Source organism: Mytilus galloprovincialis, chromosome 11 (genome assembly GCF_965363235.1).
Source record: "Mytilus galloprovincialis chromosome 11, xbMytGall1.hap1.1, whole genome shotgun sequence".
Lineage (NCBI taxonomy): Eukaryota > Metazoa > Mollusca > Bivalvia > Mytilida > Mytilidae > Mytilus > Mytilus galloprovincialis.
The window spans coordinates 29,852,323-29,877,372 of record NC_134848.1 but is presented as its reverse complement, the minus strand read 5'-3'; the positions used below and the strand labels follow the sequence as shown (position 1 = coordinate 29,877,372).

The following is a 25,050-nucleotide window of genomic DNA, read 5'->3' as shown; positions in this document are numbered from 1 at the left end:
AATGTATGTATATGTCCTGCTCGTTGTAAAAGGCCGTATGGTGACCTAAAGCTGTAACTTTCTCTGTCCTTTTATATCTAATGAAGAGTTGTCTCATTCGTGATAATACCTAATCTTTTTTTTGTATGGTGTACTGATGTATGGTGAATGGTGTAATGGTGTGTAGTGTTTGTGGAAACTTTACATCATTCGGGAGCTGTACCTTGTTGACGCACAAATGAATCTTAATTGAGCAGTTAATAGGTGAAAAAAATGCGTCATATATATGAATTGATATCATTGTAAGAACAATGTTAAAGAACACTTTCAAGTTTTGTACTCGTACTTTGTTTAACAGATTTCGAAAAAGCAAGAACGGAAACAGCATCATGCAATAGAAAATATCTGCAAATTCTGCGTTTGTGATGATTCAAGAATATATATTCATAAATTTGTAAAAACGATTTGTAATGTACACTTCCGAAACAGCAAATTAGAAAGCATAGATGCAACAATACCGGCCGGTTTTTGCACTAACCTAGCTATAATGTTCCATAAAACAGGAGTACATTTAAATCAATTATTCAAGAAATGTAAAATGAATAAACGTTTTTAGGTAATCATTTATTCAATGTAATGTTATATTGGTTTTTTTTTATCAATAATCGCAATGCAAGTAAAGTGTCCTAACCTGATACTTACCAAACATCTGTGTTTTTTCTCTGAAAACCTATTGAAATGAAAAAAAAGTAGGGACATTATTTACGGCATTCAAAAATGAGAACATTTATACCATATACAATGTAGCTACTTTGTATGGCCCTGCAAGGAAGTTGTCGGTGCCTTATAGTTTTGTCCTTGTCCATCATTCCGTAATTCCGAAATTCCGTCATTTCGTCATTCTGTCATTCCGTCATTTCGCAACACACCATTAAACTGATTTTTTTTCTATATATTATCAGTAGTTATAAATTGCATTGCGGCTTAACAAAAGAAGTTAACTAGCTTACATAATCACCTACAAACCAAAATACCTTAAATAACCAAAAAACATTTGTGGACACATAGGCTGATCAAGAGAGGAAAGAGGGGAAGGGGCAAGATGCAAGGGCCTACAAGATTGAGCCTTTACTAAAGGTCAGCAGTTTTAGTAACATTCAAATTAAATGACGTATTTATATTTATATATAATGAATTGATATTTTTTTATAATTACATTAGATGTATGTTTCATTATAATACGTTATTCTGATTGGTTAACTGCACATAACATGTTATTCCGTAAGCAATTGCATCAGACAATACAATTTATCATTCATGATGACACGAGGTCCCACAATAAAGTGCACAGGTGAATTAATTAAAACTTGATAAAAATCGTGTTTTCATGATCCTAGCTAAAAAATGTAATTATAAGTATTGAATGCTTCTTTTTGTAACTTTATAGGGTTATAAAAGCGTTGACCGCTCTTCATACAAAATGTACTTCGGTAAACGCTTTTACAAGCCAATAAATTTACAAAAAGAAGCATTCAATTCTTAAATAAACACTCTGTACCTGGCATATCAGATGGTAATTCAGATTCACTGCTGTCAAGGCATCGGAGAGGTCTTTCAAAGAAGGAGTTTCCAGTTTTGTATGCTTCGAAACTTTCCATTTGTTCAGTGCCATCGACATGATGCCCTCTGGACTGTGAGCAGCATACATATATTCAATGTTCTCCCAATCGTTCTTTTCCATCCCCAAAGTAATAAAAAATTCTTCAAATGACCGGATTCCAATCTGACATCCCAGCCTAACAAGATGCTTATCACTTGGTTCTGTTTTAAGTTCATTTTCATTGAGACCTTGAAATAATAGATGTTTTGCATCAGCTATCACTCATGAATTATATTCGCTAAATATTATACGTTCAAAGTAAAAAACAAACAAACTAGGATTGTGACTTTTTTTACCAAACCGCATTCAATAACGATACTACTTTTAATTATAATTGGTCAAATTTTAACTAACACCATACTTGAAACGCATTAAGGCCGTAAAACAAGATCCAGTATCATTTCAAATTTTTAAAATACAAATCCGTTTTACAGATAAGTGTCAGGAATTTTCTATAACAAATTCTTCCGTAATTTAAACTAAACGGGCTACTCCTATATGAGTATCATAAATATACAACTCATTTGTATGCATCACGGTCTAAATATATTTTCTATATACCTGTACATTCACGTCCACATATTTTCTGGCTCTGAAATTGTTTGAAATCGATGGTTAAGTGAAACATATTTCTGTTGTATGTTAATTTATAAACGTAACGTGTGAGATCGATTGTAAGTTAAACCCTGTGTGTATGTTTGTTTCAAATGCCTTGCAGTAAACTTGTAAACAATAAATTATTGGACTACAGTACAACTTACATCATATCATATCATACACTACTGGACGAAAAAACAACTGTCCATACCAGTAACAGTTGTTGTACGCCTGTCTGTGTCTGTATAAGACCATAAATGACTGTCAAATCAACTGATAATAACTGTCAGGGTTGTGACAGTTGCCGTTTTTCGTTTTAACAGTTAATTTATGTCTGTCCCAACACTTTTAGGGGTTGTGAAAAACAAAAATTGTGACCCACAGTCATTTTAAAACTGTTGCAGTGGTTTACGGGGTTGTCACAGACAAAAACTATTTGCTACATTCTTTTCATAAGTTGTGGCAGTTGTATAATGTTAGTCCCAACCTTTTAAACGTTGGGACAGTTGAAATTTGTTTGTCTCAACTTTTCAGAAGTTGATTCAGTCAATATATGTTTGTTACAACGTTTTAAGAGTTTTGACAGTTGTAAAGTGTTTGTTACAACGTTTTTAGAGTTTGCACAGTTCTAAAATGTTTGTAACAACTTTTTAGAGGTTGTAACAGTCATAAAATGTTTATTACAGCGTGTTAAAGGTTGTCGCAGTCGTTAAATGTTTCAAACAAACATTTTAAAGGTTGTCACAGTCGGGAAATGTTTAAAACAAACCTTTTATCGGTTGTCACAGTCCGTACTTGTAAAAACAAATATTTTAGCGTTTTAAACGTTTGAAGTTATTTAGTCTCATTATATACACTATTTGGTTCAGCTATGAAATGGTCCATAATTAATGTTATTATGAATTATTGCATTATAATTTTATTTTCCGTTTTTTGCCATGACATATCCAACTTAAAAAATATATTCCGTCTTTGTTTTATTCGAATTCTGTGCTGTAGACTATGTAAAAGTTCTTGTTTCATCATACCAGAAGCTTCCGATAAAATATTAGGAATAGAATTTTACAACAATGCAGGAGAGATTAAGAACTTATTATATTTGAAAAAAATGATGACATCTAAAACGGAAATAATTCTTCACCGTAAACGATTTATTTGACTTTAATTACAGTAACTTAACTATTGTCGGTCGGTCGGCTTGCCGCTGCCGCATGTGCATCTACACATAATATTATGATCAATTGTGGCATTGTTCGCGGGCAGATACATATCATAGAACCAAAATTTAAGCTGAGCCGGGAATTGTATTTGGTAAGTATAATTAACGATATGTATACCCAACAGGCTATCATTTTACATTTACGAGTTTATTCGGAACCAGGATTTGAACTGTTTTTGTGCACATATATTTCTTAAAACAGTATTCATCAATCACAGTTCTAAAAGGCGCACTCCTGCATAATAGCATGTAACTAGGCAGCCCATGGAGGGGACTTCTTTAAGGAAAATGCATTATTTATCCCCCTCCCCCCATTTACCCCCTTCATGTCAGCGCATAGTCCAAATAATCATGACGTCTGGCAAGGCGATTTTATTTTTTTTCTCGCGTCCCAGAAAAAAAAAATAGCCTTGCCTAACGTCATAATTATTTGGACTAGTCATCACACAGCACAATATTTTTATGTTCTGTTTTTCAAGAAATACTATCCATATATCTCATTGTTTTTTTTTCTATAAAGTTTTCAATATGACGTCACAATTTCCATTGAAAATACATGCATAGTACTAATTCATATGAAGTACGAAAACATATGATTTGACCATATATATACATGTACAATACAATTGAAAATAGGAAAATCACCTATTTAGCCCCCCATGTGCTGATATGGTGATAAATAATATGAAATGACTGTTAGTCACTTCATCATGTTTAAGTGCACTCCTGACTTCCATGTCCAGTCAAATTAATTATTGACCCCATATTTTAACTAAAGGAAGTCTTGCACACTCAACATGCTCAAAAGTAATGATCACAATCATATGAGGGTCTGGGCTGGGTTAACTGGATAGAGAATAATATGACATAATTAAAAGTGCAGAATAAATGAATAAATGACAAAGAGGAACATTTGCTAAAAACTGAAGAAAAGACAATAACTGTGTGATAAAGCATAGGCCAATCCTGGGGGCCCCAACCCCCTATAGCTAGCTCTTTCGTGGGAAAATTTGGTTGATTACATAGGGAATCATTGAAGCATAACCGGAGTGCCCCCCCTAAGGCAAAGTTATAGATCCGCCACTATAAAGTCTTAAGTAAAGAGACTAATGGACAAAATTTATGAAAAAAAGGAAGACGCTGAAAATGTGAAAATCTGAACAATAAATGTTTGTCCTCAAAACGTTTGTAGTTATGCCAGTAAACAATCCTGTGTGACATACATAATGAAAGAAAGATGCTTGTGTGCTTGCACGTGCAACATATTTTACATACATGTGTAGATTGTTCCCTTTAAGTCAAATTTCAAAGGACTTTTTGTTAGTTTTGTTTTTGGACTGTAGTCTTTTGCATTTATACCTAACATCTCCTTTTATTCATATTTCAATATTGACATGTATGGTCCACCACAACAAGAAATATGTGAATTTTTATATATATGTATACATGTACAAAATGTAGCTATAAGATGTAAGTGGTGGTCATTTTATTATAGTTATATATACTTCTACATGTATTATTGGTTACTTTTTTTGTTTGGTTGATGTACAATGATGTACAAGTATTATTGACATGATTGATATACTGTATTTTTCATTTAACATGTTCATTCACTTCTGTCAGGTCAGCATTTTTCCTTTTTTACATGTCAGGTCAATGTTTTATTTTAACTCTGCATATTTGAGTAAAAACAAACACAAATAAGTATCTCAATAAGCATCACTCTTTATGAATGATAGTAAAGTATTGTGAGAAGTTAAGAATAAATAAATTTGTATTAAAAGTTAAGTAAATTGTAACATGATATAGAAAATAATCAATATAATACTTAGCAAGAAATCATCACATACAGACAAAAAAAGCCAGTCAAGGTTGTTAATCACTTCCTTCATCACCATACAGACACGAAATTTGAATAGGTAATGTACAGGATTTTTTAAAGGTAATAATCTGGAATTATTATATGCGCCCTTAGGTATTAAAGGATTATAACACTACAGTTTATTGCCTTGAGGGTTGAAAATGAAACTATCAGGGGTATTGAGATACAAGATGATTGTATAATGCTGTAAAGGCGAACAAAACTCCTGAACCACACTATAATTATATAATAAAATCATAAAGTCATCATTGATCATAGTTTAATTTGACATCACATGCTTAATATACATGACATGAAATATATAATATATATACTTTCTTCAAATTAACCACAGGTTCATAAATAAATAAAAAGAAAAACAAATTTGATGAATTTCACCATAAGATACATGAATATTTTTTCTATCATAAATAAAAGCACACAATAAATAAAACTTATTTTAAACAATGTTTATACTGTTGCCTTGTCTTGCTGGTTCTTTTGGAGGCAGATCAGAAGGATGTCATCATCTGAATCTAAGTCACTGAAAGTAAATTGAAAATAATTAGTTACAATTTACAATTAATAAAATTACAGAATTACAAAGTTTAATCACCCTTGTATCATGCGTCTATATTTGACTACATACATGGAATTGCAAATATTTTCTTTATACAGTGTATTTGGATTAAAAAACTTGATGCTTCTCATCAGAACATTTTTTGTTGTTACATTATCATATTTGGTATGTATTGTTTACTATATTTTTCATTGCACTTAAGGTCATTGGAAATTAAAAAAAAATCTTTAAATTGTTTATTTTTAAATTACCATGAATATTAAAAAATACTATTCCCATTCATCACTTTATTGAGTTCTGTCATTCTCATTTAATATGATGTCATTGTATTAATATTTGTGGATTTTTTGGCTAAACATTTAAATAAAAACAATTAATGATATTAGTTAAATTTGTATTAGAATAAGTGATCATAAGTGTGATGCCGTCTTAAATATACCTTTGGCTTGGTTGGACAGTTGGAGGTATAAGTGGCACAGAAGGGCCTGCCACTGGACTTGCTGGTTGTGGACTGTCAGCTCTGGGTTCTGGAACAATATCTGCTATTACTGGCACATCAGGTCTTACTTCATTGTGTACTTCCTGCTTTTTGAGTTTTCTGAAAAACAAGGATAGAAATATATTGCTTACTGCTTTTTTTATGACATTGTTTAATAAAAAAAGGTTTTTAAACTCACCATCAGTACTATTTTTAATTATTAAAACAATTCACTGTGAACATGGTAAATAGACAAAATATTGAGTGGACAGCCGTGCAAGAGGCAATAATATACATGATATATACAGCACTTCTCAAACAAATGACAGATGATATTAATCTAAGTTGATTATATATGTATATGATATAAACACATGTTTGTTATAATTAAAACTATTTAAGTAAGATGTTCTTATGTAAAACATGTGTTGTTGGCTTGCTGTCTCTGAAATTGATGTTTACTCCACAGCTTTTGAACTTAAATAAAATTTGAAATTTGCAATCCCTTTCATCAGAAGTAAAATTTGCATTACTATGGCATTAAAAAGTAAACTTACCTTTTGACTGAGAACTTTTTCCATCTAATGGCCTTTGCAACACGTTGACACACTTTATCTCTGTTTTCTGTGGAGAACTCCAGGCCAGGAAAAGAAGTCAGGACCTCAATAACTGCTTTGCCAAAAAACAGATTCTTTTTGCTGGTTAACTCATACTTGCTAATAACATCACTGATTTTTTCTCTACAAAAGAAAAAAAATGATGAAATGTTGCATTTCAAACAAAAATAAATTAGAAAACATCACAAGATTATACAGTGTTTATTGTGATTATCAAATTGTAACTTGCATTTAGCATGTTCAGGGATAGCATTTCAAAAAATATTTGAGTTTTAAACAATATCATGAATAATGGTATTTGTTCTTTTAAAAACTTTCAATGCATGGAAATTTTTATAATATACAAACTAATTATATATGAGGATGGTGAATTATACTAAATTTAAGCTGGTTGTCAATTAAAAATTTAACATGATTTAATGGGTAGGTTGTAAGGTAACAACAGTCAATAATGCATGTAAATTGAAATATTAAATAAAATAAAATAAATAAAAATAAAATAAATAATTAATTTATTATTGTGTAACATATTTGATCAGACAATATATATATATACAACAACTTATAATACAAACAGAGATCAAATATCAAGCCTTAGAATAGACTTTTTAAACATGTTAAAAGTAAAGATCTATACATGGGACCAATGTATATAGTTTCCATTAATGCTGAATTCATTTTTAAAGTGATTAACATGAAATAGAATAATATAGGGGAAAGAATGTCTCCTTGCATTAAGCCAAAAAATTTATAAAGTATTAAGAATTAAATGCATCAAATCTTAACTGTACTTTTATGAATATTACCATTTAAGTTAATGTGACACTACGCTAACATTCTTTCTCTTATATATATATATATATATATATTCAATGACACTTAAACAAATTATAGATGGTTTATTTAGATAGGACAAATAAATTAATTTTTAACTTTTTTTTTACATTCTGAAGGGATACTGTTTATAAAGTAAAATCTGTCTTACTTGTACAAGGGTATGGTGAAATGTTCCTCTTTTGAAGTAAACCTTGTTGTCTGATGGCTTTTGAGTTAGGAAGTCCACACCTTCTGTCTGGGATGATGCATCTGACTTTAAGGTATTTGCTTGACGAACACAAGGTGTACCTCTCTGTGAGTTCTTGCAGCACTCACAGGAACAGTCTTTAACTGGGCACTCCATTGAGGTATTTGGTCTGGTGTAAGCTGGTTGATAACTATTTGGCATCACAAACTGGTTAGGGGTCCACATACCCTGCTGATTGCTCATGTTGGTGGTGAAAGTGGTGTTCATAGTAAAATTTGGTAGTTGAATATGTATTTTTCTAAAGTATTTTATTTTTATTTCAATTTGTTTTTGAAACTATTTTGAGTAAATTAATTAAAATTTAATCAGGAAGCCTCATTCAAGTTAATGATCAGTTACAAATTATATGATTGGTGGTCCAATCAAATTAGATCAACATTAACCAATCAGAATTATGCATATATTTCAAATGTATTGTTTTAAATTTTGAAGTGTTAGTATGTGATTAGTGTGATTGAAACCATAAAGTGTAATTTGAGTTGATTTTGTTTAATTAAGAATTTGAAAAGAAATAATAAGTGATGTAGACAATATGTGATGATAAAAGTGTGATGTTTAGACAGTACTTTATAATTTGTGTTGTTGTATCAATTTTGTCTTTGATGATGGACTTTGAAAAAGAAAACAGTGGTGAGTAAATTCCTTTGATATTTTATTTGCTAATTAGATCATCTACATTGATGCCTGTCATTGGTAATAATAAGCATTCTTATTATATCTTGTATTGTTTTGATTTCTTTTATAATCCCTTAATACTTTTAATGAAAGAAATAAGGTATTAAATGAGGTTGTATGATCACTAGATGAAGCCTCATTTTCAAAATTTGTGTATGTTGTGATGGGGATGTCCAAGATGGCTGACAAGTCAATATTATTTATAAAAGTTTTGTCTTATTTTTATGTCTAATTAATTAGAACTCTGAGTCAGTCAACCCCAGTTAAATGTCAGTGATGTAGCTGTTATAAACAAATGTGTACTTAATAAAAAGAAAAAAATGTATAAACTGAATCAGTGATATGTTCATGCAAAGATTTATTTATATAAAGTCTATACAGTGATACATGTACATGCATAATTTATAAAGACAGATTAATTAAACAGGAAATAAATTACAACCACAAGAGAAACTGGGCTCATGCAACTTCACATTTTTCATGTTATTGCAGCATGTACATGTACTTTATGTTTTTTTTTTAATTTTTGCATGTCCTGATGGGAAAGGAAAGCAGATTTAATTTATGGTGAAAAAAAATTGTTAAATTTCCCAATAGTTCACAACAATGAGACATACACAAATTGTCATAGATACAAATGCTGACATATTTTTGTCTGTCCCTTAGTGGACTTCAAACTCACACCTTTGATACACTACAACACCAATTGCTTAGCTTCATAACAAGGGCTTTAGACCAGTTGACCACATCTTCTGTATTGAGATATTACTTCAATAGTGGTACTGTTACATTTTTTGTACATGTACGGACAGTCATCAAAGGCGACTCTTAAGACATGTGTTTTTGACGTCAGTAGATGTTTAATATTATTATTTATACTGAAATTTTTCATGTTTTTTTATAGCAAGAAATCAGTTCATGTACAGTGTTCTTGTGAAAATTCCTTTTATTTTCAAAAGTCATTAACTTAGAGGTGCAGTGAATCTTTTGATATTCATCCCAAAAATTAAATGTAGTATGTCTATCAAAGATTTGTATTTACTATACAAATCTTTGAATGTAGGGAGAATAAACTTGTAAGCATTTGGTTTATACGTTTTGTATATACATGTACTCTGTTAAAAATGTAAAACAATATATGTCTTAGTTTAGAAAAGAAACAACTTTGAAACAAAAAATTGCAAAGTCCCATTTATCATGTTTCTAAGTTAAATTTATAATTATGATAAAATGAAGATGCAGCATAATTGCCAATAAGACAACTATTCACCAAAGTTGGAATGAGAAGGATGAAGGCAATTACATGTATCTAGTCTGCACGGTTATAACCACTAGTCCGATGCCCCAGATTAGTAAAATTTCATTTGGACTACACAGCTACTTTTGCATAGGTACTATTTCTGTACTAAAAACATGCAGTACTGGAAATTTACTTTTTATATTAAGTACTATTTCTTTACTTTAAATGTAATATTTAGGTACTTGTATTTTACAGTACTTGATTTGATCACAGTGGTTTTCTGTTATAACTGTTATCAAAACATGGGTGTACAGTGTACTACATGTATACATTGTATAAATTTATACGACACAAGGCACATGATTGTCAAACTACTGATGAACTGTTTCATATCTATAGTTTAGTGTACTTAAAGACAATAATATTAATGTCACAAGAACTTGTATACACTAATTTAAATTAGCCAAAAAAATATAATATATTGCCCCTTGTTTCATGTATCACAGTTTTTAGATTGATAAGTATCCATGCAAAGACACAAATAAAAAAACATGTTTCTTTTTCTCTATATAACACTTCAACTGTTATAGACCCTCTTTTAGGTTTCTGTATGTTAAGATCTCTAATGAAATTTTACAAGAATGTTCAAAATCAAAAACAAGCACAAGCATTATGGCTCTCACTGAAATTTTACCATAAGCATGAAAAGTGTTCATATCACAGAGGGAAGACTGGGATTGATTTTAGGGTAATTGTCCCCAACATGCAGGAATACTTGGGGCAAAAGAGGGACCAAAACAAACATTTTTGTAGTTTCCAGACAATCTATCACTTGTGACCTAATACGGTGTATGGATCTCTATAAAATTGTAAGTACATTTGTACAAGATTCCATGCTACAAATGGGAAATCGAGGCTTGGATTTAGGTTGGTGGTAATAACAGTAAAAAGGGGGAGGGGGGCACAATTTATTGGTTGATTTATGTTTTTTTTATGTATGTATATTTTGAATTGCACAATTGGATTTTTTAGATCTTTGACCTATTTACTGTGTGTCACAAACATAAATAATTTAATTTCAATCCAAATCCATACAGTACAGGTATTTGAATCTTGAATAATTATGATATTGTGTCAGCTATGCATTTAATTGTTATATGTTAACATGGTTAGGAACAGTGGGGGCTCCAGAACTCTTCATAAGAAGAGGCACGCTGACTGACCCAAGGGTCATGTTTCAGTGATTCCTTATAATTATATAAGAAAACAATTCCCTCCTGCATCAGCCTGACCATCTGACTGTAGAAATTAATAATTTGGCCTGTTTGTATATATTTATATATTAGATCGTTGGTTTTATTCCTGTTCGAATTGAGTACATTTATAATATTGGGGTCCCTTAATCTCTGTCCTGCATTTTTATCTTTATACAAATCATTTGAAAAAAATGAATTTATTGATTAAGAAGAGGAGAAATACATCCTATTTGAAACAATTAGAGGGGTCCACTTGTTTTAAATAATATTAAATAAATGGTGTTAACATGGCTAAGGTCCAGGAGTATCACAAAATTCTTGGACTTGTTTTTACCATTTAATACCAGATAGATATATAGTTCTTTAGGAAAATATGAGCTCTATTGTACTTCACATTCATGTACTAAAAAGTGTTAATTACAAAAAAATACATTATAACTTATATTGACCCCTCATAAACATTTGTGATAAAAGGAATACTTATAGAATTGTTCTTAACCTGATTATGACTTGCATGAAGAATTGTCTCATTAATTGGCACACATACATATAGCAATTCTAATTATTTAATAATTTCTTGGTAAGCAGGGGGAAATAAATGTACATTTACTTCATTTTTTAAAGAAATGTCAAAGTGCAAGTGATAAATCAAGTTGTAATATTGTCAAAACCTACTATTTTATGTTTACAAAAAAATTATAATCGCTCGCATTTACTTTCAAGCTTTGCCTCAAAAATTTTCAAATTAAATATTTTTTTATTAAATTATCAAATTGCTAGCTCGCCCCAATTTTGGGACTCCAAAATTCCATAGAACAAGAAATTAAATTGGTGTGGCCTTATTTGAAAATATATCGCTTTAGAAATAGGTGTTGCTAAACTTTTTTTTATAACTGAATGCATGTATATATCTTTTGAATAGTAATTGCTATGAAAGTAACCTAAATATATATTTTTATCAATTTCCCAGAGCTCAATATTACTCTAGAATCAAATTAGTTCATGTACTTCAGGTCTTGTTAAAAAAATCATTTGACAAAGTCAGTGATTCTTCATATGTACAGTCTGTGTACAATGCTTGAATACTGTAAAGCTAAGACACTTTGTTATCATTCTGAAAGCATTTTTTTAGCTTTGGCCAGTTTAGCCATTTTGTTATATGAATTTTAAGTCTATTGCCCTTTTTTTAAATTCTAGAAAAGACATCTATGGGAAAGTATTTTTTCTTTTTTAAACCTGATGCTTTTGATCCACATTTTAAGTTTTTATCTTGTGTAATCAATTGAACATGGACATGATGAATTATCATGTCATGCAGTGAAATTTGAAAAGGAAATACACAGGACTCTGATATATAAACAAGAATAAACAGGATGTTATCTTAACTGTGTATAAGCTTGGGGCTGTAATGTATTAAAATTATAACTAGATGAAAACGGGACTTATTGAACTGAACCTTTATGATTACTGAGAATAAAAACATTCTGTAGAATTCAACTTGATGTGTATATTAAGATAAGGATCTATAAAATAAAATATAATTTTATATAAAATAGTTGTTCTAAAAAAGATTTTGAATTATTTTCTTGTGTTTACATGAATTCCATTTTAAGTTTAAGATATTGTTCATACATTTCATAAGCCATGTTAAAGGTATTGTGTATAGTAATATTTTAGTACATTAGTTTTAATTGTTTTATAATATGTGTGATATTTTTAAAGTGTCTCATAAGTCAGTAATTTGGCTGGGTACCAATATTTTAATTGTAATTAACCTTCTGCTGTTGTGTTTTTTTATTTTCGTCTGGTTGTTGTCTCTTTGACACATTCCCCATTTCCATTCTCAATTTTAATATTTAATAATTTTTAATTGCATATTATGTAATTATATGTATTCATTGTGTTTTATATTAGTATGTGACACTATAATAAATTATTCTGATTCTGTTAAATGAGAATTTATTAAATTTAATCATGTTAATGATTTATTTCTAGGCACATGCAATGAAGCCATTTAGCATGTTTAGGGAATACCGTATGCCTCTTTAATATTTTGTTTTCATAACAATTTTTTTTATATTTATTGAAGCTGGCATGGCATATAAATAATTAGAGGTCAAGAAAAAAAAGCAAAAAATATTTTAAAACTTATCATAAAACTGACTTTTGTTCTGTGACTTGTGAAATACTAGTGTTATATGAAAAGTAGAAAACTAAATTCAACCAGCAGTGAAGGGTACTTAACTTGTACTAGTGATTTAAATGTTGTATTCACTTGGTGAAGTAAATAATAATATACTTATATACATGTATATATAGTAATTTTTTTAGGTTAAATTTTTATCTGGGAAATTTTTCTTTAAGGTTTGAATAATCTCCCCTTAATTGCTTATAATTTGTAAAAAAAAATTACAATCCCTAAATGCAAGGTTACATCTCATGACATGAATACATAAACAAAAAAATTATAACAATCAATCAAAAATATTAAAATCTTATAAATTCATTCCTTTAAATGAAAAATCAGATTCTTTATCTCAATTCCTCAGCAAATTCTGCCATTTTTATTGCACATGTAAATCTTGACCATAAGGTTCTATGTCATTTCTAATCCCAGATAGTGAAAGAGATCTATATGACCTTAAACAAATAGTCAAGACATCTGCAAAGGGGTATACAAGCATGACTAGTAACTAGGAAAATAATTGACTAAAGGTCCTGTGTTCAAACTCTCAGAACTGTCCAGAACAAATAAAGAATGGAATTTGTTTTATAAAATTGGGTTTTCAATCTATACATACATTTTATACATGTACACATGTATATGAATGATATTGCATCTACATAATTTCCTATTTTATGTATAAAAATCTTCTTTCATCTAGATCTGTTATATAATTAATGTACATGTATATACACATATAAAAAAGAAGATGTGGTATGATTGCCAATGAGACAACTATCCACAAAAGACCAAAATGACATAGACATTAACAACTATAGGTCACGGTACGTCCTCCAACAATGAGCAAAGCACAGGTTGTTTGTCATAGAATAAATGAAATCATGTCGCAATTGAAATGAATATAGACAGTAACACAACACAACAACATATTAAAAAAAAACTGGGTTTGCAAATATGCCAACAGGAAAAAAGACTATAGCAAGTGTAGATAATGTGCTAATGGGACATACATTTATAAATTTTATTTAGTACAAATGAATGAATCAACATGTATTTAAAGTATGAAACATGTTCGTCTGTTCTGATAATCAGACCATGAATATTCACATATTTTTTAGGTTGACTATTCCTGATAAATATTGTTTTTCTTTCAGGTTCATGTTACAAGCAGTGCTTTTGTATGTTATGCAGAGGATCAAATGTCAATATAAAGACTTACCACGCACACAAGCAGAAGGTTTTTAAGTTTGATGAAAGCCAGATCATACCAGACATATTATTTGATGAAAATCTCCATCTCAAGGAAAACTTTAGCCAGAAATTATATGCAAGTTCCAGTGTTACATTACTAGAGGCAGTATTTCAGCATTTTTATGTATTTTCAAAAAACAATGGAATGTCGAAGTCAGCTATGTCAAATGCTCTCCAGACAGAGAAGTCTCATTTGCCACAACCCAATTCTTTGCCTCCAACATTTAAAGAAGCTAAAAGCTTGATAAAGCCATTATTAATGCCGCTACAAAAGTATGATGCCTGCATTAATGACTGCATTTTGTTCAGGTCGTGTGACAATGGAAATTATAGTGACTTAGCTTCTTGTCCTATCTGTCAAGAACCACGCAAAGTAAAAAATTCCAGTCAGAAAGTTTTTCATTATATGCCAATTGCACCGAGACTAAACAGATGGTTTGGTACGTCAAATCTGTGTAAACTTCTTTACGCGAATAAAGTGTATTCAAATGGAAAGTTATGTGACTTTACAGATAGCAATGTCTACAAAAACTGGTATACAGACCAAGGTGTATTTGGTGATCATGAGGAACAACAAACTGTACCACTAGCACTCTTTACAGATGGGGTGAACCCAAATAAACATTTATCAACACAAAAGTCTATGTGGCCACTCTTGTTAACATGGATAAATTTGCCTGTTCAAATCCGTCAACTTCTTGGTCCAATGCTTTTAGTAGGAATAATACCAAGTGGTAGAAATGGTTCTGAACCAAAGTCACTGGAACCTTACATAGATTTGCTGGTTGATGAAATACTTAAATTATCAGAATTCCCTACATACAACAGCTACCGAAAAGCACCAGTAAAAGTGAAAGTTGCCCTTTTGCAATTTTTATGTGACATTCCTGCGTATTCAAAACTGTTACATATAAGTGGGCATAGTGGTTTGAGATCATGTGGCTATTGCAAGGAAACTGGTATTTATTGCAAACATCTAAGTAAGACTATTCATTTGTCAAATAGACAGTTTCTTCCTGAAAACCATCCTTTGCGTAGTAGTAACCGCTTCTCAAATGGATCAGTGGAACTGAAACAGCAGCCAGTCACATACACCAATGAAGAAGAACGTCATTTGAGAGAAATATTTGACAATAAACCAAACCGAAATCAACAGAATAATTTTCAGAAGGCGACTGGACTGAAAGGAAAGTACAGTATTATGAAGTTACCCTATCATGACAGAAACCAGCAGATGCAACCAGACGGAATGCATACCATAGCAGATTTCATAAGCCATGTAATGGACCTGCTGGTTGGGAAATCTGACACCAAAAAAGTGCGTCTCTGTGAAAAACATCACCAGCGGTTTCCACAGACATGGCCACAAGAGACAGCAGCTGAGCAGGTTGCAATTGAACCACCACCAAAGAAAAGAAAAACTATGAGTAGTGAGACTCTTCCACCAGCACCCTGGACTCTATCAACTGATTCTGTGAAGGAAGCAGACAGACGTGCAACAGCAATCAAATATCCAGCTGGTGTAGAAATCTCTCCAGGGCTCCATTTTACCAAACCATGGACATTACGGACTATGAATTCAAAATTACAGGTATGTACAGATTAAAAATAAATGTTATGTTAAATTTGATCTCATATAACAGTCATGGGTACTGCTTGTACAAGTTATTCTTATTTACTTGGAGAAGTAAAAAAAAAAAATATATACACATAAGTAAATAAATAATATTTGAATAATCTCCCCTTATTTTTTTCAAAAACTTACAAGTATAAGTAAATTTTTCTTGCAATCCCACAAAATTCTTCAAGTTTTGAGATGTAAAATCATGCCTTTAATGCTTGTAAATGAGCAGTGTTCTGACGATAACCGACAAATGGGATTTTCATTGTCCATGAAATTACACATAAATGATTAGTAAAGACATCTGTAGAGGGCAGATAATTTAAAATTCTATTTGAGCAAAGAAATCATAAGAATTCAATAAAAGAAGATAAGATTACTTTTTTACTTCCACAAGTAAAAAATCTGAATGTCTAAGGGACATAGCTCAGCCAATATTTGTTTTACCTATACAAGTAAATAAAATTCACTTGTATAAGTATCCTACAAATTTACTTATATTTATAAGTAAATTAATATTGCTTCTTCAAGTAATTAAAAATAACTTTAACAAGTAGTACATGTACCCCTGATTGTATAAATATTTATTTAACATATTTTAATAGACCAGTTGTGTCATCATACATTGTACATATTCTGAAACTATGGAAATATGGTCATGATGGTAGCATTGCCAATGAGACAACTACATGTATACACAAATTTTCTAAAGTTTAAATAACGTTGATGTCAATAAAATTTAGGCAACCAAATGGTCATCAACAATGAGTAAAACAAAATACTGTATACTTGACATAGACATGATGAAATCGAAAAATATGAAACTATTAATTAAAACAAAAACAAAATAGCAAACAAAAGACATTACCTTTGGCTACACACCCAATGAAATTGGCTGTAAATTATAAAAGGTTTTTGATCTTGGGACATGTATCTTATATTTGCATCTTATTTTGGATTTTTATGTTGCTACTTCTAATATAAATACTAGTATATTCAAATACAACCTGACACTATGCATTACATGTTAACATGGTAAAGAATTTTTGAAGCAAATTTGTATTCACTATTATTTTTTAATTGCAGTTTGTTAAAACGGGCGCATTGCAATGGTGCATAAAGGGACTTCTGCCTAAGAGACAGGAAACAACCTTATTTACTGTATTGGAAGTAATTGTCAGAATGACTCAGCAAGAGTTCGAGATATCCGAGATCAAACAACTTCAGGATGATACCCATGCAGCCTTAGCCTTATTAGAAAGAGATTTCCCTCTTAGCCTGCAGGTAAGCATTTTTATTCCCCACCTGCGATAGCAGATAAACCTAATGTTTTCTGATCTGTGGGTCCCTCCGTCCCTTCAACCCGCTTCAGGTTAAAGTATTTGGTCAAGGTATTTTTTTATTAAGTTAAAGTCCAATCAACTTCAAAATTTAGTACACATGTTCCTTATGATATGATTTTTCTAATTTCAATGCCAAATTAGACTTTTGACCCCAATTTCATGGACCACTGAACATAGCAAATGATAGTGCAAGCTTCAGGATACATTTTTTGGTCAAAGTAGGTTTTGATGTAGTTGAAGTCTAATCAACTTGAAACTTTCTGCACATGTTCTTACCCCAATTTCACGGTCCACTGAACATTGAAAATGATAGTGCGATCGGCCATCTGTGGACTGAGGACACATTCTTGTTTTGTATACATAATAAACATGATAAAATAAGGCATTATGTGAAATTAATGATACTCGTGTTATTAATATACATAAATATTCCATCATTGTTTTTATGCCCCGTCTACGATAGTAGTAGGGGCATTATGTTTTCTGGTCTGTGCGTCCGTTCGTCCGTCTGTTCGTTCGTCTGTTCGTTCGTCCGTTCGTCCGTCTGTCCCATGTCAGGTTAAAGTTTTTGGTCGAGGTAGTTTATGATGAAGTTATAGTTGCATCCATTTGTAACTTTACATACATAGTCATTATAATAGGGAATTTCTAAAAAGTACCTCAAATTTAGGTTTTGGTCCTCATTTCATGGTTCATTGAACATGAAAATGAGATTGTGTGAAACAGCTCTTTGCCAGGTTAAAGTTTTTGGTCGAGGTAGTTTATGATGAAGTTATAGTTGCATCCATTTGTAACTTTACATACATAGTCATTATGATAGGGAATTTCTAAAAAGTACCTCAAATTTAGTTTTTTGGTCCTCATTTCATGGTTCATTGAACATGAAAATGAGATTGTGTGAAACAGCTCTTTGCCAGGTTAAAGTTTTTGGTCGAGGTAGTTTATGATGAAGTTACAGTTGCATCCATTTGTAACTTTACATACATAGTCATTATGATAGGGAATTTCTAAAAAGTACCTCAAATTTAGTTTTTATGCCCCACCTACGATAGTAGAGGGGCATTATGTTTTCTGGTCTGTGCGTCCGTTCGTCCGTCTGTTCGTTCGTTCGTTCGTCTGTTCGTTCGTCCGTCTGTCCCGCTTCAGGTTAAAGTTTTTGGTCAAGGTAGTTTTTGATGAAGTTGAAGTCCAATCAACTTGAAACTTAGTACACATGTTCCTTATGATATGATCTTTCTAATTTAAATGCCAAATTAGAGTTTTGACCCCAATTTTACGGTTCACTGATAGAAAATGATAGTGCAAATTTCAGGTTAAAGTTTTTGGCTTCAGGTTAAAGTTTTTGGTCAAGGTAGTTTTTGATGAAGTTGAAGTCCAATCAACTTGAAACTTAGTATACATGTGCCCTATGATATGATCTGTCTAATTTAAATGCCAAATTAGAGTTTTGACCCCAATTTTACGGTTCACTGAACATAGAAAATGATAGTGCAAATTTCAGGTTAAAGTTTTTGGCTTCAGGTTAAAGTTTTTGGTCAAGGTAGTTTTTGATGAAGTTGAAGTCCAATCAACTTGAAACTTAGTATACATGTGCCCTATGATATGATCTTTCTAATTTAAATGCCAAATTAGAGTTTTGACCCCAATTTTACGGTTCACTGAACATAGAAAATGATAGTGCAAATTTCAGGTTAAAGTTTTTGGTCAAGGTAGTTTTTGATGAAGTTGAAGTCCAATCAACTTGAAACTTAGTATACATGTGCCCTATGATATGATCTTTCTAATTTAAATGCCAAATTAGAGTTTTGACCCCAATTTTACGGTTCACTGAACATAGAAAATGATAGTGCAAATTTCAGGTTAAAGTTTTTGGCTTCAGGTTAAAGTTTTTGGTCAAGGTAGTTTTTGATGAAGTTGAAGTCCAATCAACTTGAAACTTAGTATGCATGTGCCCTATGATATGATCTTTCTAATTTAAATGCCAAATTAGAGTTTTGACCCCAATTTTACGGTTCACTGAACATAGAAAATGATAGTGCAAATTTCAGGTTAAAGTTTTTGGTCAAGGTAGTTTTTGATAAAGTAGAAGTCCAATCAACTTGAAACTTAGTATACATGTTCCCTTTGATAAGATCATTCTAATTTTAATGCCAAATTAGAGAATTTATTCCAATTTCACAGTCCTTTAAACATAGAAAATGATAGTGTGAGTGGGGCATCCGTGTACTGTGGACACATTCTTGTTTTTTACTGTATTTGCACGTTTTATGTTTAAAGAATATTCATAAATAGAAAAATCAACCACTCAGTTCAACAATATTCCAATATCAAGCCAAAATAAAAGCAATGAAAAGCTGACTTTTCCAAACTGGACACTATCATAATGCAACAGGCGACAGGTACTTAGTTTTGTGATCATTTTTTCAAAATGATTATCTAGACATGCTATATATATATACAAAAAAGAAGGTGTGGTATGATTGCAAAAGAGACAATTCTGCACAAGAGACAAAATGACACAGAAATTAAAAACTATAGGCTAGTGCTAGAATGACAAAAGGAATATACTTAACACATTATGACATATTTCATGTATTTACATGATAAAGAAATATATAAATATTTGAATATTTCTTATCATTCAATCTACTACCGTTTACAAAGAAATGTAATACATGATTGACGGATGAATATCTTCATATTGTATCTAGTTGTGAATAGTATGTCTGATTTAACGTTACAGAACATTGACTTAACTGCCTTAGTATATTGTAAGGTTTTCAATACAAAAGCACATGATATTTTTTTATTGCAACACCGTTACATAAGTATTGAAAGTCAGTTTTGGGTAGAGGGAACTATATTGTGGATGTGAATCATTATCATAATTATGGTGTGGGAAAATAATAATCCTGTAATAAACATTTACTCTTTCAGAATCTGGTTACACACCTTTTGCATCATATAGTGGATGGAATAGCAGAAAATGGACCACTTTATGGGAGATGGCTATTTCCATATGAAAGGGCAAATGGTTGGATGTCGAGACAAGGATTAAAGAAAGGAGGCGAAGAGGCTACCATAATGGAAACATATGTGGTAATTGCAATTTTTCTCGTCTGTGTAGTTTTCAAAATTATTTTTCTTATTTGAAAATGTAAAAATAAAAGTTCTTGGTTATTGCTTGTATCTGTAGTTTAAATATAAAGTGATGTGGTATGATTGTTTATGACAACTTTACACCTGAGTTCGAAGGATGTAGATGTGGATATAAGCAAAAAATCAATAATATTTTTAATGCAATCATTAAACTTTCTCAATATTTTCAAGTTAGTGTAGGTAAACAAATTGTCTCTCATATGTTTAAGGAGTTGTCTTTCTTTGTATAGTTTTTTGAATTTATTAATAATGCATTTAAAAAGTATATCTTTTAAGGAAGGAATCATTGTATGAATTTCCCTTCCTTAACAGAAACAGGCCAAAAAAATGAAGATTTTATACATGTTGGAACAACAATTTATATATGATGAAAGGGCTACTGATGATTGTTGGAAAAAAGTGCTTTCACATTTAATACATTTCAATTATAACTGACATTGAACATAACTGAATAACTTTAAATAAAAGACCCTTGAATTAAGTTCACAATATATATATCTGTCAGTAGATTTTAATTTTATTGTTTGTTGTTTATATTTTTAAATTTGTCAGGGATTAATTTTTGCTTATTATTGAATTTAATATTACTTAATTCATAACCTCCTTTTTGTTTGTAGATCAAATTTACAGTACAATCTGGTACAAACTGTTTCTTTATATTTTACAGATTTATGATTGGTGTGTGTACATGATGCTGAGTCAGAAAATGATGCCAGCAACCAGTAACCCAAATTCTATCTCAAATGCTGCAGGTTTTGTTCGTGAAAAGATGAGTAATGCCATATCCACAGATTCTGTTTTTACAAGCATTGGCAGAGTTGAAGAATTTCAGATTCCATGTTATTTACAAGAACAAATGAAGAATTTCGACAATACTATAAGTTCCTCAATGCCATCCTTTGCCAAAAAAATTCATTCACTGGTAGTTAGTAACAAATCAACATTACACCATAATGTGCGATATAATGGCGTTTCATCTCAAATGAACAAGAGGGACTCATCATTTGTGTCATTTTTAAACAAACAGAACAAAGTTTGCATTGGAAGGATTGCATTCCTAATAGAACATAATTTCCTTAGTGAACAAACTCGTTATTGGGCAGTTGTACATTGTTTACAAAATTGTTCATTGGAAAGTGGACTTTGGAAAGGTCAAGGATTCACTGCTTCAGAATTTATTATTCCATTACACACTCTCAGCGACCCACTAGTTACATCTGAATTAAATGGATACATCTATGTACTAAATTTGAAGTCCTAAAATTGAAGAATGGATACTTGACTTGCTTGATGACATTGTGCCAAGCCGAATTCTTTATTGTATATTAACTGTGAAAACTCTTTATAGAAAAGTACAAATAGCCTGTCTGTTGACTAACACTGAACTCACTTATAATTGTGTTGACTGTGATATCAAATTAATGCATTGACTTTTTCCTTAATTTAATTTTTTGTATATATATATCATCATGATCATGTGTATATTTCATAGAATATGTTTCAATCTTTTTAAAAATTAAAAAAAGATTTCAATTTGTATATTTTGTAGGCTCTTGAATAGATTGTTACAATATATTTTTATATAAATTGTAAGATTTTTGTGAAAAAAATGTGTAAAGGATTATTTTTCCTTAAAACAGGTTTATAAAGATAAAAGGGAGATTACCCATAAATATTGATCCAGATTGCATTTGTCTGTGAATAACATGAATATGGTGGTTAATAAAACATAAATTTTCAATTTCCTTCAAAATAATCCCAACAGTCAAGGTTTGCAAAATTTAATTTTGTGTCTATCTATTGTGAAACAAATTTAAAAAACATATTGCATTGAGGAGCATAAAGTTTATTTTGGAGATTGTAAAGTAAAAACAAAACTGCTGCATGTGCATTATTGAAGTTGAACTTTTGGCTTTTTATCTTCTTTCCTTCTTTTCTGTCTTATGCCGGATTTATCATGTTTATAGTCAGGGATTATTCATTGTAATTAATGTTGATAATTACCAAGATTGTGTTTGTATGTACAAAATGTTTATATTGAATATGTATTTATTCTTCACCTATACATGGAATAGTTGATTGTAAAATTGACAACAATTAAAATATGTGAAAGAAGAAAAAAAAAGATGACTATTTCATATTTATATCAACATTAACATAATGTATAATAAACAATGGCATCAATGAGTCTTTGTCTATGTTATTATTTATGAACAGAATCCAACGATGCCAAGAATACCAAATTTATGTAATTATGAACATCCCTTATTTGTACATAAAATAAGAACACTACTCAGTTTAAATTTAAATATGCTGCCTTTTTATTGCTATTACTGATGATAAAATTGAGGTCAAGTTCAATAATGGCGATTTTCACTTTTTCTATTTAGGAGTTATGGTTCTTAATAGATGGTTAAGTTGTGTTTCCAGTCATGTTGTTGCATTTACTCATGAACTGTTCAACCAAAGCTTTTTATATTTTAATATGTTGTTACTGACAGATGAAAAAATGGAGGTCAAATTTGATATTGACGATTTTCACCTTCACCGTTAATAAATCTGGTTTGCTGTCCCTCTGACAGCCTCTTGTATGAAACTTGGTTTAATTTAATGGAAGAAAGTTCCCTTTATAAGGAGATGTGGTATGATATCCGATGAAATAACTATTGAAACGATCTATGGTAGCAACTATGAGACACCTGATGGCCTTACACAATGAGCAAAACTTGAAGATGTAAAATCATTCAAATTAGAAAACCAACATTCAAATTTACGTACACAACTAAACCAATAATCATGATATAACAACTACTGCATATACAGAAAGAAAAAAGGGGGGAATTGTACGCACCTGACACTCCCGTTATATGGATAGTGTCTATGTGTAAAATCAAGACTTAAGAACAAACTTTAAAATACAATTGAAAAAGGGTCAACTCACCATATTGATACAACTTACTTTTAAAACAACTAACAAAAAAAATATGAAAAAATGTATGGAGACGCAAAGTACAGATCTGAAAGTACTCACAGTACGGAAGGTTCAAATCATTTATCAATTTAAAAATATTTTTTTCATTACAAAACATCATCCATAACTCAACCGAGGCATTTAGTGAATAAACATTCTAGGAAGAAGTCATTGTGTTTAATTACAAAAACAAAACCTAATTAAATTATATGCAGTTCTTTGGAAATACAATCTTGGAAAATGTAATCTGTTTTGATTTTAACATTTTCTAGTAGGCATCAGAAGAGTTATTAGTCTTCAATGGTTTTTTTATGTTGCACATTAGTTTTAGTAGAGTATACTCATGTCTCACTCTATTAAAAAATAACAAATTGTATACAAGGCTTGTAGTGTTGTTGTTTGTTTAGGTGTTACATATGTTTTTGGTTTATTTTTTGTCGAGCCTGCAACTTTTGTTGCAGAAAGCTCGACATAGGGATAGTGATCTGGCGGCGGTGTTAGCTCACTTCTTAAAAGCTTTATATTTTGGAAGGTAGAAGACCTGGATGCTTCATACTTTGTATATAGATGCATCATGTTACGAACTTTCTGTCAGTCACATGTCCAATGTCCTTGACCTCATTTTCATGGTTCAGTGACTACTTGAAAAAAAAGTTAGGATTTTTTGTAATGTTAATTTCTCTCGTATTATAAGTAATTGGATTACTATATTTGGTATGTGCGTACCTTGCAAGGTCCTCATGTCTGTCAGACAGTCTTCACTTGACCTCGACCTCATTTCATGGATCAGTGAACAAGGTTAAGTTTTGGTGGTCAAGTCCATATCTCAGATACTATAAGCAATAGGTCTAGTATATTCGGTGTATGGAAGAACTGTTAGGTGTACATGTCCAACTGGCAGGTGTCATCTGACCTTGACCTCATTTTCATGGTTCATTGGTTAAAGTTAAGTTTTTGTGTTTTGGTCTGTTTTTCTCATACTATATGCAATAGGTCTACTATAATTGGTGTATGGAATGATTGAAAGGTGTACATGTCTAGCTGACAGGTGTCATCTGACCTTGACCTCATTTTCATGGTTCAGTGGTTATAGTTAAGTTTTTGTGTTTTGGTCTGTTTTTCTCATACTATATGCAATAGGTCTACTATAATTGGTGTATGAAATGATTGAAAGGTGTACATGTCTAGCTGACAGGTGTCATCTGACCTTGACCTCATTTTCATGGTTCAGTGGTCAAAGTTAAGTTTTTTAGTTTGGGGATTTTTTTTAATAC

The 25,050-nt window shown here is 31.0% G+C and overlaps 3 protein-coding genes and 2 long non-coding RNA genes across 6 annotated transcripts in view; 1 reads left to right on the top strand and 4 right to left on the bottom strand.

The window, feature by feature from the left end:
- The window catches only part of LOC143051943 (uncharacterized), a 216,958-nt gene that overhangs the window by 63,532 nt on the left and 128,376 nt on the right, over nucleotides 1–25,050 (bottom strand). The window lies entirely within an intron of this gene.
- Nucleotides 1–25,050, bottom strand: part of LOC143051096 (uncharacterized) — a 101,136-nt gene that overhangs the window by 36,334 nt on the left and 39,752 nt on the right. The gene's annotated exons all lie outside the window — the stretch shown is intronic.
- Nucleotides 1–25,050, bottom strand: part of LOC143051942 (uncharacterized) — a 32,128-nt gene that overhangs the window by 2,067 nt on the left and 5,011 nt on the right. Inside the window, exons 2-4 of the mRNA XM_076224926.1 lie at nucleotides 2,201–2,231; nucleotides 1,538–1,827; nucleotides 682–709 (exon numbers count right to left, since the gene is read on the bottom strand). Coding sequence (XP_076081041.1) covers nucleotides 682–709; nucleotides 1,538–1,827; nucleotides 2,201–2,231 — 349 coding nt within the window. The remainder of the gene's footprint in view (nucleotides 1–681; nucleotides 710–1,537; nucleotides 1,828–2,200; nucleotides 2,232–25,050) is intronic.
- On the top strand, nucleotides 3,031–22,992 carry LOC143051941 (uncharacterized). Of its 2 annotated transcripts, none has more exons than XM_076224925.1 (5): nucleotides 3,031–3,547; nucleotides 14,586–16,273; nucleotides 17,390–17,587; nucleotides 20,584–20,745; nucleotides 21,473–22,992. In XM_076224925.1, the coding sequence occupies exons 2-5, from the start codon at nucleotides 14,612–14,614 to the stop codon at nucleotides 22,064–22,066; spliced, it is 2,616 nt and encodes an 871-aa protein (XP_076081040.1). In that variant the 5' UTR covers nucleotides 3,031–3,547; nucleotides 14,586–14,611; the 3' UTR covers nucleotides 22,067–22,992. The 2 variants fall into 2 exon arrangements, with proteins under 2 accessions (XP_076081040.1, XP_076081039.1); XM_076224924.1 differs by lacking the exon at nucleotides 3,031–3,547 and adding an exon at nucleotides 8,522–8,705.
- On the bottom strand, nucleotides 5,451–7,530 carry LOC143051095 (uncharacterized). The gene is made up of 3 exons (XR_012970592.1): nucleotides 6,932–7,530; nucleotides 6,336–6,494; nucleotides 5,451–5,860 (listed from the first exon to the last, which is right to left on the bottom strand). It is a non-coding gene; the product is annotated as an uncharacterized LOC143051095 (long non-coding RNA).